We start from the raw sequence: 16,938 nt of genomic DNA on the forward strand, positions 1-16,938 counted from the left end.
AACCCCATCGATCAATGTCACAATGTTATTTAACCCTTTTGGACATGATGAGTTTAAAAATGGAATAGTTTTCATCTCCTAGTCATTGTGAGATTGAATGAGATTAAGATTGCAAGAAAATATGATTTTTGGTCAGATTATTTAGATTTAGTTGAGAACTGATTACATTCTTAATCAATCTGAGGCCATTTTGAGGGAGAAGAAGGGCTAGCACAGTGCAGCTAATAACTGAATCAGTATATCAGACATGCATGCAAAAACAATTATTATTTCTTAAGTTAAATGAAAAGATCTTGTTTAATTCAAGGGTGAGAGCCACATTCACAGAGGAATCCAGTCTGATTTCCGAAGCGTACTAGAATGCTGGTTTTCACATGATACACGTTATCAGGCTGAGCATATTTTCATCCAAATGTTGATATGCTGGTACCACGGTGCAAGAAAAACTATCAAAGTGACTCCTTTTGCTGGGTGCAGATGTCACAGCACAATGCAGGTTTAATTCACTAAATGAAACCGTGTTCGGTCCCTCAGCACAGCTGATGATGCATGTGTAGTTTGTGGATGTGGCTTGAGTGATTGCCTCTCAATGTGTTCATCTTAGATCTGTGAAAGTATTCAGAGCTGCGTAAACACAGAAGCCTCATAGTTGCAGTCCAATGTCTGAGGTTTCCTCTCATAGCCCTGCAGACTCTGATGTGTTTAACTGATAAGTGCAAAAGGGGCAGGGCTCCTGTGAGTTGTTGAGGGGGACTTTTTGATCCTTTTATACACTCCTACGAAGCATTAAAGCATAATTCACAACAGTGCATATTTAAAATGGAGTAAAGGGATGAAAAGAAGAGATAAAAACAAGTTTGCGTGAGCAAGTAGTCTGTGTAGTTTGGCCTTATGTTGACATTATAACAGGTTTTATACAGGCCGGTCATGCATCTGATTTGTGTTGTTTTATCTTGTCATAGTTTTCTTGTGTAGCAAAGGGCCCTGCCTTCCATCCCTGTGTTGCACAATGACAATACCCGATCCTTGAATGTTCGTTGGCTGCAGGGTTAAAGCCTGGAAGCTCTGGGTGTCATAACGTCCCGTTCCTCCCTCACACATGATCAGTGATCGGTGGCTAAAGTCTGCGGCTGCTCAGCGTGGACTTTGTAATTGCGACTCGCTCCTGAAATATCTCTGGAGTGATACTTCTTCTTCCTTTCTCTCCTCCCCTCCTCTTGGTCAGCGGGGCACGTGAGAAAGTTCAGCAGCTGTTTGACCGGGGCTCGTCGCTGCGTCACGCAGCACCTCCGCTCTGATTGGTCCGCGCGCGCAACTGTGCGGTTGTATAAACTCTGCAGTTTGAAGGAGTTGGCAGAGTCTCCTGCAGGGATCGCATCCGTCTCGGTGGGGGGAAAACTGTGCCGTGCGAGGGGAGGAAAAAGGCTTCACCGGTTTCTGCGGACCCGCCTTGCGAAGTGATTTAGAGATGCAGAGCTGCGCCAAGTCCTGGGGGATCTTCGTGGCCAAGTCGCTGAATCCCAGCGCGCCGTGCGCTCATCTGAGTGACAAGAGCCGCGTGGTTTGGAAACTTCAGTGCAGGGTCCGAAACAGAGGGGCATCCCTAGCAGCACCGGCAGCAGCCCGGGCTCTCAGGACGTCTGCAGCCGCCGCTTCCAGGCAGATAGAGAGAATATTACCCAGGCATGATGACTTTGCAGAGAGGCACATCGGTCCGGGTGAGAGGGAGAAGAGAGAAATGCTGGATGTTCTGGGACTCGAGGTAAGCTTTACCAACCTGCCCCCCCCCCCCCCCCCATTAGAAAAATCAGGCGCAAATACATGCTTTCCCTTTTCATTAAATTCATGGTGAAAACATTTGTTCATATTTATATCATCCGGTCATTAAATGGCTCTTTTTTTCTGAATTAAAACGTGTTTCCCCTCTTCTTCAGTCACTCGACCAGTTGATCGACAACACAGTGCCATCCTCCATCCGCATGCAGCGGAGTATGAAAATGGATGACCCCGTCTGTAAGTTTACCTCCATTTGAATACATTTTATTATGGTTATGATAAATAACATCTTTGTGTGAACCCTTTAACCCCGACGCAGTTCTGCCCAAGAAAACAACGATTAAAAAAAAAATGCTAAATATCACGAAGGATGCATGTAAATAAATGGCAGTGTGTTTATCCCGGTCGTTCTCCTGCTATTTTGCACGAGGTTTGTCTTCTTCTTCCCCCTCATCCAGCGGAATGAGCCCGGAGAGTGGCCGGAATGTAGGCTGCGCCTCTATTGTTGCCGTGCAGCGCTCTCCCCTGTTCGTCTTCCTTTGAACATATTTGGAGTTGTTTTTGCGAAACTCGGCGAGCGGCACCAATCTCCTGCTGGGAAGCCGATGCTCATAGGGTGGCCAGTGGAGTGTAAAGTTTAGCCTTGAGCTCCGGTCCCAAGTCCAGTTCAATCTGGTTACAGCGTTCACATTACATCACAGCCGAGGGGGTTCCTAATAAGGTGACTTCGGGAGGGTTTTTGCATGGATGTGTGTGTGTGTCCCCTTCTCTCCCATGCAACGTGTGTACATTTCATCACCACACACAGTCTTCCCGTTTGTCTTATATCCTATCAAAAATAACAAGACGACATAAACTACAGATTTAGAAATGTGGAGGAAACTGGCTTGAGTAGCAGATAAGCTGCTGTTCATTTGGGATTTATCTTTCAAAGGGTTCAGCATCAGCAATATTAAAAAAACATCTCACCATATAGCAAAATATCTAATTGAAACATTCATTTTCAATTGAATACAGGCTTTTACATTATTATGGGTTACAGAGACAAAACTCATAAATATGGAAAACAAAGGCTACTACATGTATTCATATTAGTCACAGTTTGCTTGAAATGAACAGGATTTTGTAAAACAATATCTTTAGCGCTGTTTTTATTTTCAGTTCATCTGCTGAATGGTTTCCTTGTCTACTGTCGGGGGTATAAACAAACAAAAAAACTATCAATGTGTCGATTCCAAAAGGACCAGATCTGAAAAGGTATTTCATTTATCACGTGAGGGGGAAACGTAAGGTGGGCTGATAAGCCTTGCGTGCGATTAAGTGATATTTGCAGGACTGCGATCATAAACGTGAGTCACTGATTTGACAGTAGAGGTCATTCGCCTGAGACGGTCGGCTTTAACACGAGAGAATGTTGTAAAAATAGGACGGTTCCAATGAAATCCTCAGGTAGTGTGGCGTTTCCATATCACCAGTCATGATGCATAGCTTCGACCCCTTCTCTGACTGTTGTTTCATAATGCAACAAGCCATGCTGAAGGAACAAACTGGAGGCAGTGCTAGTTTTCTGCTTGTTCAGCTTTGGAAGGCTTCGGTTTGCAAAGCCAGCGAGGGATTCTCTCTCTAACAATAGACCTCCTGGATGCTTCTGAATCAGGCTTTTTTTGCTGCCCTGTAGAAGTCCGGGACCATGGGAAAGCAGTCCTCCCTACTAAAACAAACTCTCGCGCGTACACACAAAGACACACTCACCCTGAACCAGCTGATAATCCTGAATCACAACATTTTTTAAAATGCTTTTTCTACTGAATGTGGCGGATTCACCACCTCCAGACTGTGAATGTGCACCGTTTAGCCTTTTCGAAGAGGCTGTAAATATCCACTTGTATACTGGCTACAGTCCCTCTCACCACCAAAGACTTAGAGGTGTCTTTCTTTTCCAAAAACAGGAGTAGTTAGGGCTCTCGCTGCAGACGGGCGGTATTGTCCATTCCTTGGAGTTGCTAGGCAGCCAGGAAGGCCAGAGGAATCTCAGAGGCTGGTTGTGCATTGGCAAAGCTTCCTTATAGCGCCGGGGAATGAGGCTAAATATCTGGCCATCGGGAAAGAAAACATGGGTCTCGTCAGTCTCACAGATGTCTTATATGGGTGTCATTTCCTCAACCGGAGTTCAGTTGTAAGCTGTTTTCCCCCCTTGTGATATGTTGTATGCAGTATTAACTCTGTACTTTGAAAACATATATAATACATTGTGTAAGAGAGGAGGTTTTTCGTAATAATGTGTGGCAGCTGTAATGGCTTGCATGCCACACTGACCTTTTCTTTTAATTGGTTAAACAGTCAGTTCCTCACATGAGACATCATGCTGTCCTTCAGACCTTTTGGCACATCTTGTTTGACTTATTTTAACCCAAATATCTGCTTATGTCCTCTCATGGGTGTTTCATGCACAATAACATTAGGTCAGGGACTGCTTGTGACTTAATTATTTTATATATATATATTCTGATGTAGCCTACTTCATAACTTTTAGCCAAAAATCCTGTAACTCCAATATTGCACTGTAGTAATATCAATATCCATAAGTAATATGTATTATAAATGGTATAGAAACATTTTTTTTGTTGGATTATATTGTTAATGTCATCCAACTCTACCTTGTAGTGTGACATATAGAGACTGAAGGCCAACATATAATAACACATTTGAATATTTTACAGGTGAGAATGAGATTCTGGACACTCTACAGAAAATTGCATCAAAGAACAAAGTATGGCGGTCCTACATCGGCATGGGCTACTACAACTGCTCGGTACCTCCGCCCATCCAGCGTAATGTCCTGGAGAACGCAGGCTGGTGAGTGGCCTCAGGCGACCCTCCCTAAGAGACCTTATGGAAATTTGAAAGAGCTTGTTTCCTCTTTCCGCAATTAACTAATTTTGTTTGGTTAGTCATTTCAAGCATAATTGCTGTACTGCAGAGTAACGTGCCCTCAATAGGAAGTCTTGTGACAGCCTTGTGAACAAAATTTTCTTTCACGCAAAACCAAATCAGCCGTCCTTGCCCACGTTTTCGGGGGGGGGGGGGGGGGGTACAATGCATCCCACTGTCCCGTGACAGTGCATCCGAATTCCCACTGTTGTTTCATTGTGTCCATCTCGTCCTCAGGGTGACTCAGTACACACCCTACCAGCCTGAGGTCTCCCAGGGTCGCCTGGAGTCCCTCCTCAACTATCAGACCATGATCTGTGACGTTACCGGCATGCCCGTGGCAAACGCCTCCCTGCTCGACGAGGGAACGGCAGCCGCTGAGGCCATGCAGCTCTGCCACAGGTACAAGCTCATCACAAACACAGGCAGTGTTTTACTTCTACTCACAGTTTGCCAATTTAAGATCGTAACTGGTTTGCATCTTTGCCCCAAGAAGAAAAGAGGCAAATGTATACATTTTCGAAAAATAAGTATGTGTATATGTCCAACTTGGTATTTGTTTTCACTCCTAACAGACAGAACAAAAGAAGAACCTTTTACATTGACCCACGCTGCCACCCCCAGACCATTGCTGTGGTGCAGACCAGAGCCAAGTATGTATTACACACACACAATCAATGTATGAGCGCTGTATAATTAATCAATAGCAAAATTAAATTTTTATGCTATTGGAACAGAAAACAGAAAATCAGCTTTTCTTTTTGACTTGGTGTCTCGTTATATATCTGGATGTCTTGGTTGCCCTGTAATTTCTCGTTGTCTTGTCGCAGCTACATCGGGGTGAAAACTGTGCTGAAGCTTCCTCATGAGATGGACTTCAGTGGGAAAGATGTGAGCGGTGTGCTCTTCCAGTATCCAGACACTGATGGCAGGGTGGAAGATTTCACAGCCCTTGTGGACCGGGCGCATAAGGGAGGGGTAAGAGAGCTTTAACCATATAAACCAAATAAACATCAAGTAAAAGCGTAAGAAACCTGATTTCAGGCGACTCTGTAAGTTGGTGCATAACTTTATATCAAAAAGGCACACAAACGTCCCTTACTTGTGTCCATATTCAAATGTACTTCTCAAGATAGGTATACACCCTAAATACACAGAAGCTCCTTTGTTTTATGCTGATGACACGTATATTTTGACATCTGCATAAACCACTTTCAAGATTTGGTTGGTCAATTATTTTATAGGTATTGCTCTGACATGTGCATCATAACTGCAAACTAGTTGCTATAGATTAATCAGAATAGTCTTCTTTATAATGACTCAACGGTCATTATGTCCATCGGCTCGGTTCTACTCTGGTTCTCTCCATGTCCAGGCCCTGGCGTGCTGTGCCACAGATCTACTGGCCCTCTGTGTGCTCCGTCCTCCTGGGGAGTTTGGAGTCGATATCGCACTGGGCAGCTCCCAGAGGTTCGGGGTTCCTCTCTGCTACGGTGGTCCCCACGCTGCCTTCTTCGCTGTTAAAGACAACCTGATCCGGATGATGCCTGGCAGAATGGTTGGAGTCACCAGGTGAGATACAATACGTCAGCATAACGAAGATTTTATTTTCTGAGAGGGATTTATTGTACACAATGGGGTAAAAATATGTGTATTGACATTTCAGGGATGCAGCTGGTAAGGAGGTTTATCGGCTTGCCTTGCAGACCAGAGAGCAGCACATTCGCAGAGACAAAGCAACCAGCAACATCTGCACTGCACAGGTATGACCAGGCTCACGTTCTGTGTATTTGTATCATTTCCACATATAAATCAGGTGAAATAAGAAATGACATAATCTGGAACAATATGGAAGAATGTGAGTTGTTGTCAATCAAGTTTTATTTTTTTCAAAATGCCCTATCCTGTTTTTTTCCTCCTAGGCTCTGCTGGCCAACATGGCTGCTATGTTTGCGCTGTATCATGGTCCTCAGGGACTCAAACACATAGCTGAGAGGACACACAATGCTGCTCTGATCCTGGCTGAAGGTATATATTTTAATTTAAAAAGAAAATGTTTTTAATGTTGCGCCGCCAGCATCATTTTCTGAACATAAAGTGTAGTTCCCTCATTTTATTTAACTGTGATTTTGATATTGATACTGCCTTCATTAGAGCTGAGATGGATCATTTTAATCATCATCATCTAACAGATTATGGACAAATGATCCAATGAAGGACTGGACAGAGATGTTATCATTCAAAAGTAAATTAGGAGACAGTTGTTCATGCATCTAAAGAATGTACTGTATGTATGTTGTAGGTCTGAAGAGAGCAGGCCACCGGCTGCACAGTGACATGTTCTTTGACACTCTGAAGATCAACTGCAGCGTGGCAGCCAAAGACATCCTCGAGAGAGCAGTGCAGAGGCAGATAAACCTGAGAGTTTACACTGAGGGAGTGGTGAGAACAGCATGTTATTGGAATGAATCAACAGCCGTTTGAACAAGCAATTTTTATTGGTCAGATGCCGCTGTGATGCAATTCCATGAAACATCACAAGTTCCAACATGATCCAAACCACCTGAGCCTTCACAAGCGCAGCATTACAGGATTTAAAAACATATAAATAAGCGCCTTTCAGTATGCAAAAAAAGTGCTTTATAAGCCCAATAAATTATAAAGAAATGTAATGAATGAATTAATTAATCCTAATAACTCACTTATGAAATAAACCAATCAAAAGGCTGACACTGAGAAATGATGTATGTAAGTTATAGATGATTTCTAGATAAATGGTGAAAAGTCGCACCACTCTTCCTCTCCTAATAGAAACCCTGTGTTTATTTACTTGCCAGGTAAACCATTACTTTCAGGCTCCTTTCAGTGAACCTATTTGGCTTCTCCTGTGTTATTATTATCCTCCCCCAAGCTGTTGTTACAACTGAATTATACTGTATTAATCTACTGTAGTCGATGCCAGATGAACACACAATGAAGAATCTTTTTTTTAACTCTGTCAACAGTTGGGTGTCTCTCTGGATGAGACGGTGACCGAGAGGGACTTGGATGACTTGCTCTGGGTCTTTGGCTGTGAATCTTCAGCTGTATGTTGTTGATTATTATTGTTGTTCACTCATTTCTATTTTTATCTTCTATTTAAATGGAGTTATCAGTATCTACGTATTTATAGAAGTAGCTTTGACGTTAAACGCCACATGGTTTAATTTGAAACCCATGATTTTCAGGAGTTGATTGCTGAGAAGATGGGTGAGCGGGTGAAGGGCATCATGGGAAGTCCTTTCAAGCGGACGAGCAAGTACCTAACCCACCAGATCTTCAACAGGTTGGTATTTTTGATACCTATGAAAGCAATCTACACTAACATGACACCACTTTAATGTCTTTATGACATGTTGAGCTATAAATATCCATGTAGAATCCAATTTTTCTGCCTCGATGTCCCTTGAGGGGATGGTGGAACATCCATGAATGCACTTAGTAAGCAGACTTGATCTGCTTCAATAAATTATTTGGCTCAATATGCCACCAGCCTTTAGGGTAATGGCGCAGCTCTCACTACTTTTAACTTTCTTTATATAGTCTTAGTGTTAATATCTTTTTTATATTGTACTTTTCTTGTTAATGCATGTTTATTATTTATTATCCTTATCTTTACTGTCTTGCTGCTGTAACGCTGTAAATGTCCCCACTGCGGGACGAATAAAGGCCTATCTTATCTTATGTTAATGCAACTTCTGTCTTCCCCTTTTAAAATTAGTTACCACTCTGAGACCAACATTGTGCGATACATGAAACGTCTGGAGAACAAGGACATTTCCCTGGTGCACAGCATGATACCACTGGTCAGTGCTACCTGAAGTCATGCAGAGTTTTACAAACCATTTTAACATTGTATCATGAAGTTTTGTGATGGAAAAACTGTTTTCTTCTGCAGGGGTCTTGCACCATGAAGCTAAACAGCTCTTCGGAGCTCATGGTGAGTAATTCAAGAAAAATAAAAAAATAAGACCTCTTTTGATGTTATCATGAAGTTAGATTGTCAGGAAGTGTTCATCACGTGGTCAACTTACTTGGAGTTTTCCCCAAAGCTTTTAGTTTAATCTCATGGCTTTCCTCCGTGAATGTAGATGCTCAGTTGTAATGGATGGTTTACTTGTTGTCATGTGACCAACTCAACCACCTCCACAACCAGTGAGCAACTCCATCCACTGAGCTTTCTTTTCCGGCTCACTGCTCTCCTCTCTTCGCCAGCCAATCACCTGGAGGGAGTTTGCCAACATCCACCCCTTCGTTCCTCTGGATCAGGCCGATGGCTACCAGAAGCTCTTCAGGCAGCTGGAGCGGGACCTCTGTGAGCTGACTGGCTACGACAATATCTCCTTCCAGCCAAACAGGTAAGACTTCTTTTTTGGTGCCACACAAAATGTGCATATGCCAGTTCACCAAAACAAATGTTTATTTAGCATTCTTCTCCCCTGGAGTCAGTGAGAATAAGCTCTTAATAAGCTAACGATTTATAAATGGATGAAGTCTGCAAACAGTCGGCTCTTCTCCTGGCTCCTTTTAACAAGATTGTAATGACGCACAATGTGCCACCATTTTAGTCATTATTTTATCATCCTGATCTTGTGATTACTACTTTGATGGTAGCAACATGGAAACCAGACCTTCTTTATTGGAAGTGAAAAAACACCCTTTGTGTGTGGGGATCTGGTTGACTTAAGTCAATATCCAGTAGTTAAATAACCATCTGTCACCACGTTATCAGTAGCAGAGACTACGTGAACAGCACACCAGAGTTATCATACAGCAAGCTTCTCATCCCATTGGCCCCCTTGATAATGTCTGTAGACTGGTCTTTGAATTGTGCTGAGGTGTGTGTGGTGTGTGTGTGGTGTGTGTGTTACATGACCATAGTGTGTTTGCCTTCCAGTGGTGCTCAGGGAGAATACGCTGGGCTGGCTGCCATAAAAGCCTACCTGAACTCAAAGGGAGAGAGCTCGAGAAGTGTAAGTGTGCTGCCTAATTGGACCGCAGTCAGACCAAAATATCGCTGTGAATAAGTGTTATGTGGAACTTAATTGGACTTAATAACACTTGAGGCTTTTATCTTCTGCTGCCTAACACAAATCGGGTTGATTTAATCAAGCCGGATTATCTATACGGATGAATGTTCCAATCAGAGCCGTATGCAGCGTCCCACAGCACTTTGGAGAACAATATGCTTACTTATACTTACAGTTTGACTTATTGGGAAATACACTTATTAGCTTTCTTGCTGAGGATTGATCGGAAGATGGATGACACTCAATTCAACAAATGCGTCGCTCGCATACTGCATGTCCACTTCTTTGTTCCACCTAGGTGACATTTTGATGGTCTCCTTGGTGGAATAAATAAGCCAACATTGAGCACCTGTTCACTTCTGTTTGGATGTGCGTGGATCACACTCTTGTCATGTATGTCTGTCTTAAATATGCAGCTACAGCCACCCAGCAGCAGGTTACAAGTAGGCCTGGAATTATATGGAAATTTCATGCCACGATTATCCCGAACAAAATAATTGCGATTTACGATATTATCCCGATAATCATCAAAATATGCTTCAAACTCTTGAAAATGCCACTAAAACATACTGGAATCACTAATCCTTTTGTCAACAAATGACATAGCATCACAGAGATAATGCTTTTATTTCTCCGCCATGATAATTAACTGCTTTTTCAAGTCAGATATTTACGATTATCCAAATAATAAAAATTCACCACGATTAACTTATAGTGAGTCCTTAGTTAAGTCACTGCTCCCATCCAAAAAATCGTAGTACCAAGAAGCCACGACCACTACCTCTTTGAGCTGTCCAAAACCAGTTCCCTTGGACGGAGCCACAGTAGCCAGTCTTTGTGCATCAAATGCAACATTCAAGCCAGGAGATGGTCAGCTTATCTTACATGATTAGATAATTTCCTTTATTATAACTATTGTAAGTATCACTTTAACATCATCAGCATTTATTTTATAATTCACACACTTAAGTTTATTATTTTGAATAAATTCCTTCAAAAGCAAAGCAATACTTTGTATTGCTATTCTCAGACTTATATGTTATCATTATTACCATAGTAACAGTGCTGATGTCTAATAATAATGAATCACTAGCGGTGCCGTTTTGATTGTGCTGACATTGCTTAATAAAGGACAGGAGTACATAAGCCAGCCAGTGTGAGCCCTATCAGCCCGAGTTCCTGACAGTTTTATTGCTCCTCGGATACGACGGTTCACGTTGACATCGCAGATTAACATGTTTCAGGGATTCTGTTCAGAAATTCCTTCTGTATCCTGACGTGCTGATTGGCTGTAGCTCGAGGACACGGCGAGATAAGACAACCCTGCTGATTAAAGACTGGCTGACTAAAGTATTTTCTCTGTACTGTAAATTGTCCTTTGTTTTTTAATGGCTCCCTCATAAGTACGTGTTAGATAGTGGCCTGATCCCTCCAAACAGTCAAGGTCCAAACTAACAACCGTTTGTGCAAACAAAGGGCCTGAGAATGCCTTCATCTCACCACATGCCACCTGCTTCCAAGACTCCATATTTGGAGGTTTTAAGACTTTGGGAACATGGTCTGCTGTGTTTCCCCGTCTGTCATTTGTCAGTTTTACTTGGCCTACAGGTCCTGTGTGAGTTGCAAAAGTGTCACCCTAATAAGGGATCCAATCAATTAGTGACCTGCAGGCAGGTTAAACATTAGAGCCAGTGGTGGGTGTTGGCCAGATATAAAGTTACAGTGTTTCCAAAACCCATATAGCACTGCTTTTTTTGTTTATAGAATTTTTCATTATTCTACAGTATCTAGTATTTATTAGAGCCACACCACCACTTGTTAATGCTTATGATTCCTAACTTGGCTTTTTAAAATGTCTCTTCCTGACTCATTTCTGTACAAAGCAGCATTGTTAGTTAAAAACCCACACACGAAAATGAATTGCAATAATGTTCATGTCTTGTCATCTTAATATAATAATGTTCTGTTCTGCTGTTCGTGTATAATAATAATAATCTTGTATAATAAGAGGTCATAGCAGAATGAATACTAGAACATCATTAGTCAAAAAGCTACGGTCACATTTAAATAAAATCCTAATTTGCATCCAGGCTACAAATGTGTCACAACCCTCTGTCACACTGATGTGATTCCTAATGAATATATTTCCCTCCAGGTCTGTTTGATCCCCAAGTCGGCCCACGGCACCAACCCAGCAAGCGCTCAGATGGCTGGCATGAAGGTGCAGGTGGTGGAGGTGGATAAGGATGGCAACATCGACATGGCACACCTCAAGGCACTGGTGAGAGCCAGACACTTTGGCGTTCCACTGATTTCACAGGAGTGAGGATGAGGAACAAATCTTTTATAATGTTTTATAAGGAACTTTGTCAAATCATACACTGGATGTGTTACATGGGAGCTGGAAAAATTCATGGCACTTTGTGGAGCTTTTGGTCCAGTGTGAACCCGGATATAGACCATAATTTGTTTTAGTCTTTTTCCCCCAACGTAACTTTAATAGTGTAGTGCTGGGGAAGCCTGTTTTAATCAATACACAATAAAAAAATGTTTTGTTGTTAAGCAATGAGGATCACCTGTCACATAAATAAAAGACCATTGCAGCTTTGATTTCAAATAAAAAGAGGTTTTGATCTGACGTTACTGATATTTATCACAGGTCAGAATGTCAAATTTGGTTGCTAGTTCCCAACAGTCTGTAATGTAATGATAGTGATATCCCCTCTCTTCCAGGTGGATAAACACAAGGCGAGTCTGGCAGCCATGATGATCACCTACCCTTCCACCTTTGGTGTGTTTGAGGAGCAGATCAGAGACGTGTGTGATCTTATTCACAACAACGGAGGCCAGGTGTACCTGGACGGCGCCAACATGAATGCCCAGGTGAGAGCAGCAACGGCAGAGTACCATCATCAATCATGATGTTTCTGTTCTTTTGGCATTCAGACCTACAAAGAAAGTGAACTTCTACTTGTGGAAACTGAAGGCTAATAGGATAAAGGTTTATAGATGTGTGTTATCACGCTGTAAAAAGCCAACCTTTGGTCTCTGTAATATACAGGTGATGGTTTTTTACGCCAATGTCCCCTCCACCAATCACTGACAGATTTACTGACCCTGCCCCCCTCTCATTTTTTTCTTAGTTGCCAGTCACATGACTTAAAAATGTTCAAGAGCTGAGTTTTCTTAAGCTAAGAGTACTTTGACTTTCACAATGAGTTGTGCTTAAATGCTAACTAACACTCAGTTAAACTACAGCTGGAATAATCCCAACTGGTTTTCATGTCAGATCTTAAACTAAGTATACCCTTATCTGGTTAGAACAATTAAGTCTCATTTTCCTGTGAAATGACCATGAGCTGTATAGTATAGTATTACTATAGTATAGTATAGTAGCTCATGTGTTTTTTGTTTTGAGTCCTAGTAAGCGATGATTTTAAATTCTAACACGTTTTCCAGGTGGGTCTGTGTCGTCCTGGAGATTACGGTTCTGATGTGTCTCACCTCAACCTCCACAAAACCTTCTGCATTCCTCACGGTGGAGGAGGACCGGGAATGGGCCCAATCGGAGTGTGAGTCAGAATCAAGATTATGATACATGGGGAAAAATGTTAAGTATGTTGCATTGATGCTGGGTTGCTAAACGTACTATAATCCTGAAGGTGACGTTATCAAAATCAGTAAAGAGTACACACACGTGCATGTTTGTTCTGTGAAAGCAATAAATTGATGATGTGACTGTCCGTTCTCATGACGTTCTTCTGCTCTTCTCTGGATCAGGAAGTCCCACCTTGCTCCCTTCCTGCCGAGCCACCCGGTGGTTGCCATGTACTCCGTCAACACCAGCAGCTCGCTGGGCACCATCAGTGCCGCCCCCTGGGGCTCCAGCGCCATCCTGCCCATCTCCTGGGCTTACATCAAGGTCAGCACAGATAATTAGTGATGACGTTGACGATGACATAAAGAAGTATTTGGTACAATTATCAGCAAAAGCACACTGACCGAGGCTGGAGAAATATTTGAAGGAAGTAAAACAGGCTTAAGATGAATTCCTGGAGATGTCTCATCCAAACAACCTATAGTGTGAATAGTTGAATCAGCTGAGACAATGGAATTGATAGTGATATTTTATCTTGTATTTCTCAGGAAGAAGTGTTAGTAAGAGACACTGTGCACACTTTGATCCCGTTTTTTTTTAACTGGATGACAAATGGAAAGTGTTGCATGTTCCTTACAGAAATACTAAGTGGAAGTTTTCTAATTTGACTGCTAACATCACTCTTGTGTTCTGTATTTAGATGATGGGATCCAAGGGACTGGTTCACGCTACAGAGGTGGCCATCCTCAACGCCAACTACATGGCCAAGAGGCTGGAAGGTCACTATAAGGTCCTCTTCAGAGGCAGGAAAGGTGCGGTTCCAACGATGCCTGCAGTCCATTTTCAAAAACAAAAGAAAGCTCGTGGGAAATATTGAAATCTCCTGCATGATGATGGTATTGTGTTGGTCTGAACAGGTTTTGTTGCCCACGAGTTCATTCTGGATGTGAGGCCATTCAAGAAGACTGCTAATATTGAGGCCGTCGACGTGGCCAAGAGGTTGCAGGATTATGGTAGGCTGATTTATATACAGTATGTTACAATATGCTCCGTAATTTGAAAGAGCAACCTGTTTTCCAGACTTTGAATGAATCCTATAGAAGCTGTTTCTGATATTGATATTTTGTGCTGGTGTCCAGGTTTCCATGCACCCACCATGTCGTGGCCGGTGGCTGGTACCCTCATGATCGAGCCTACAGAGTCGGAGGACAAGGCTGAGATGGACCGGTTCTGCGACGCCCTGCTTGGTATCCGACAGGAGATCGCCGACATCGAGGAGGGAAGGATGGACTCGCGCATCAACCCACTCAAGGTACACTGCTGGCTCATTTGTCTATTTGTATGAAGTGAAACCAGGCTTTGCAGCAGCTTATATAAAGCTGTGTTTTTGCAGATGGCTCCTCACTCTTTGGCCTGCATCTCATCTTCCACCTGGGACAGACCGTACTCCAGGGAGCACGCTGCTTTCCCCTTGGTGAGTGTCCTCATCCCTCTGACTTTGTTACACAACCTCCAATACAACCCTTCTGTTGTGCTAAAGGTTTCATTGTCTGCATCGTTATGGTCAGAATTGTTTTTTATAAAGATAAGATATTTTGTTCCCACATTTTAGTTAATATGTGGCCACTGCACAGGTTACAGGTAGAAGGCTGGTCCTGTAGTGCCGGTGGTCCTGTCTTCACACTATCTTGAGCACACAAAGTCATCACAATAGAGAACAACACGGAGAACATGACTGAAACTTCACGTCTGCACATATTTCTAGTAAACACTCGACCTGCATTAGCGCATGGGAGTACCGGTCCGGTTCCACTCCGGTACCCTTCACACCACGAGTCTGGAGCCCGACCAAGAATCCCGCTGTGTCAAGCCCAATCGAGCCGAGGCCCGTTTGGGCTTGGACTAAAATGTGGGAACGAATTGTATCTCGTGAGCTTGATGTAATAAAACGTGCCCCCTTTTATGTCCTCTCCGGCACCATAAAAATGTTACTTTATCTTTTTACGACTGTTTTGGACTCACTACTTTTTGTGAATTTTCGACATGCTATATAGTATGACTTTTTTTGTTTTCAAAAAATTTGACTCTGGCTTTTTATGACTGTTTTGGACTCACTACACTCTGACTTTGCTTGACCCACGATTCGGATTCAGGATTTTTATTTGATCCACCGACGTTTTTGGTGAATTTGACATGCCATGTCTTGTACTAATGTCATAGTATAATAAGTTATAAATAATGACATAAAAAAGTCATAGTATAGCATGTTGAATAAAGTCATAGTTTATCAAAATAGTCATACAAAAGTCACAATATTGCATGTAGAAAATTATTAAAATGTTATAGTATAGCATGTCAAAAAAAGTGATAAAAACGTCATAGTATAGTATGTAGAAGGAAAAAGTCATGCATTCCATTCCATTAAATCACTTTGTAACATCTCAATAACATAATAAGTAACTTTATTGTCATATCCGTCCTCTTTCCAGCCCTTCATTAGGCCCGAGACCAAATTCTGGCCGAGCATCTCCAGGATCGACGACATCTATGGAGACCAGCACCTTGTGTGCACCTGCCCACCCATGGAGGCCTACGAGTCTCCGTACGAGGAGAACAGAGCCTCCTCATAGAGGCTCCCGGTGGTCCAGTCCCAATGTCCAGCTGAGCTCTAAAACCTCAGACTTTTACTAGTTTTCCCAGTTTAAATGTGAGACCTGGACACACAATCACAGAATATTCTCCCTCTGAAATGATTATTTTCATACATTTGATAAAAATTAGGTAAAAAATAAATAAATACCATCAGACTCTCAGTGGGGTAAAAAATGAGATGGTCTTCACCACTGTTGTACTCTTTCAGCTCTGGTGAATTCAAACTTGGCATCTCTGTTTTTAATATTAGTGCAGGAATGATTTGTGGTTGATTTTCTCAACCAGAGCCAGAAATGTATTATGTTGGGGCCTAGAAACTCTGTCAGAGAGCTTTTGAGCCCTCAACCATTTCATAATGTAACAGCTGTGGGCCCGAGCCGGCTCCTTACGGATGAAAGTCTGTCAGGAGGACATTGGGAAGGGGCTTCGTCTCTGATCGCACTCATTTTACAGGGGTCATTGCCCCCCCCCCCCCACTTGAACTGATCCTTTGGACCAAAGGTGCAACTTTTGCTTTTCCAGATGGCAAAATAAGTGCACCCTTCGACACGGAGGCTGCTCTGTAACACATTTGAAATACTGTATTTTAAGTTAAGTACAGTTCATTTCTAGACCCCCAACATCTCTAAAACATGCCCTTGGTGCCTCAATACTGTTGTGTAAAATAGCTGCCTTGACTTTCCCTTTTTTTCCAAGTACTATGACAAAATGTAGAGGTTTATTGTAGGCTTTTGTTAATATGCATTTGTTGTATGAAAATGTTTTAATGTTCTGTGACATTTGTTGACCAAGTAGATGAGGATAGTCTTAATTTTAAATTAATTATTTTCTAATCTAAACTGTTTTGTCTGGAGAAAAAAAAACTGTATTAAAACATTTTGTCTTTTTGAGTGTGTACATGCCTTGTGTGAA

The 16,938-nt window shown here is 42.3% G+C and overlaps 1 protein-coding gene across 1 annotated transcript; it reads left to right on the forward strand.

The window, feature by feature from the left end:
• The first annotated feature begins 1,226 nt into the window (after positions 1–1,226).
• Positions 1,227–16,916, forward strand: gldc (glycine dehydrogenase (decarboxylating)). Its single transcript, XM_084024877.1, has 25 exons — positions 1,227–1,762; positions 1,935–2,013; positions 4,497–4,632; positions 4,945–5,109; positions 5,283–5,360; positions 5,538–5,685; positions 6,083–6,279; positions 6,374–6,470; positions 6,630–6,735; positions 7,010–7,149; positions 7,713–7,793; positions 7,935–8,032; positions 8,468–8,552; positions 8,645–8,686; positions 8,962–9,104; positions 9,644–9,719; positions 11,932–12,057; positions 12,510–12,659; positions 13,236–13,348; positions 13,557–13,698; positions 14,075–14,186; positions 14,292–14,387; positions 14,514–14,686; positions 14,768–14,848; positions 15,864–16,916. Exons 1-25 carry the CDS (start codon positions 1,469–1,471, stop codon positions 16,002–16,004), a joined length of 3,099 nt encoding a protein of 1,032 aa, XP_083881003.1. The 5' UTR covers positions 1,227–1,468; the 3' UTR covers positions 16,005–16,916.
• Positions 16,917–16,938: the final 22 nt, after the last annotated feature.

The sequence above is a fragment of the Eutrigla gurnardus genome (genome assembly GCF_963514095.1).
Source record: "Eutrigla gurnardus genome assembly, chromosome: 13".
In the NCBI taxonomy this organism is placed as follows: Eukaryota; Metazoa; Chordata; class Actinopteri; order Perciformes; family Triglidae; genus Eutrigla; species Eutrigla gurnardus.

Coding starts and splice junctions, on each gene's coding strand:
- gldc (XM_084024877.1), top strand. CDS start 1,469: ATGCAGAGCTGCGCCAAGTCCTGGGGGATCTTCGTGGCCAAGTCGCTG. Junction 6,736..7,009: donor TGCTCTGATCCTGGCTGAAG/GTATATATTTTA, acceptor TGTATGTTGTAG/GTCTGAAGAGAGCAGGCCAC. Junction 12,660..13,235: donor GCGCCAACATGAATGCCCAG/GTGAGAGCAGCA, acceptor CACGTTTTCCAG/GTGGGTCTGTGTCGTCCTGG.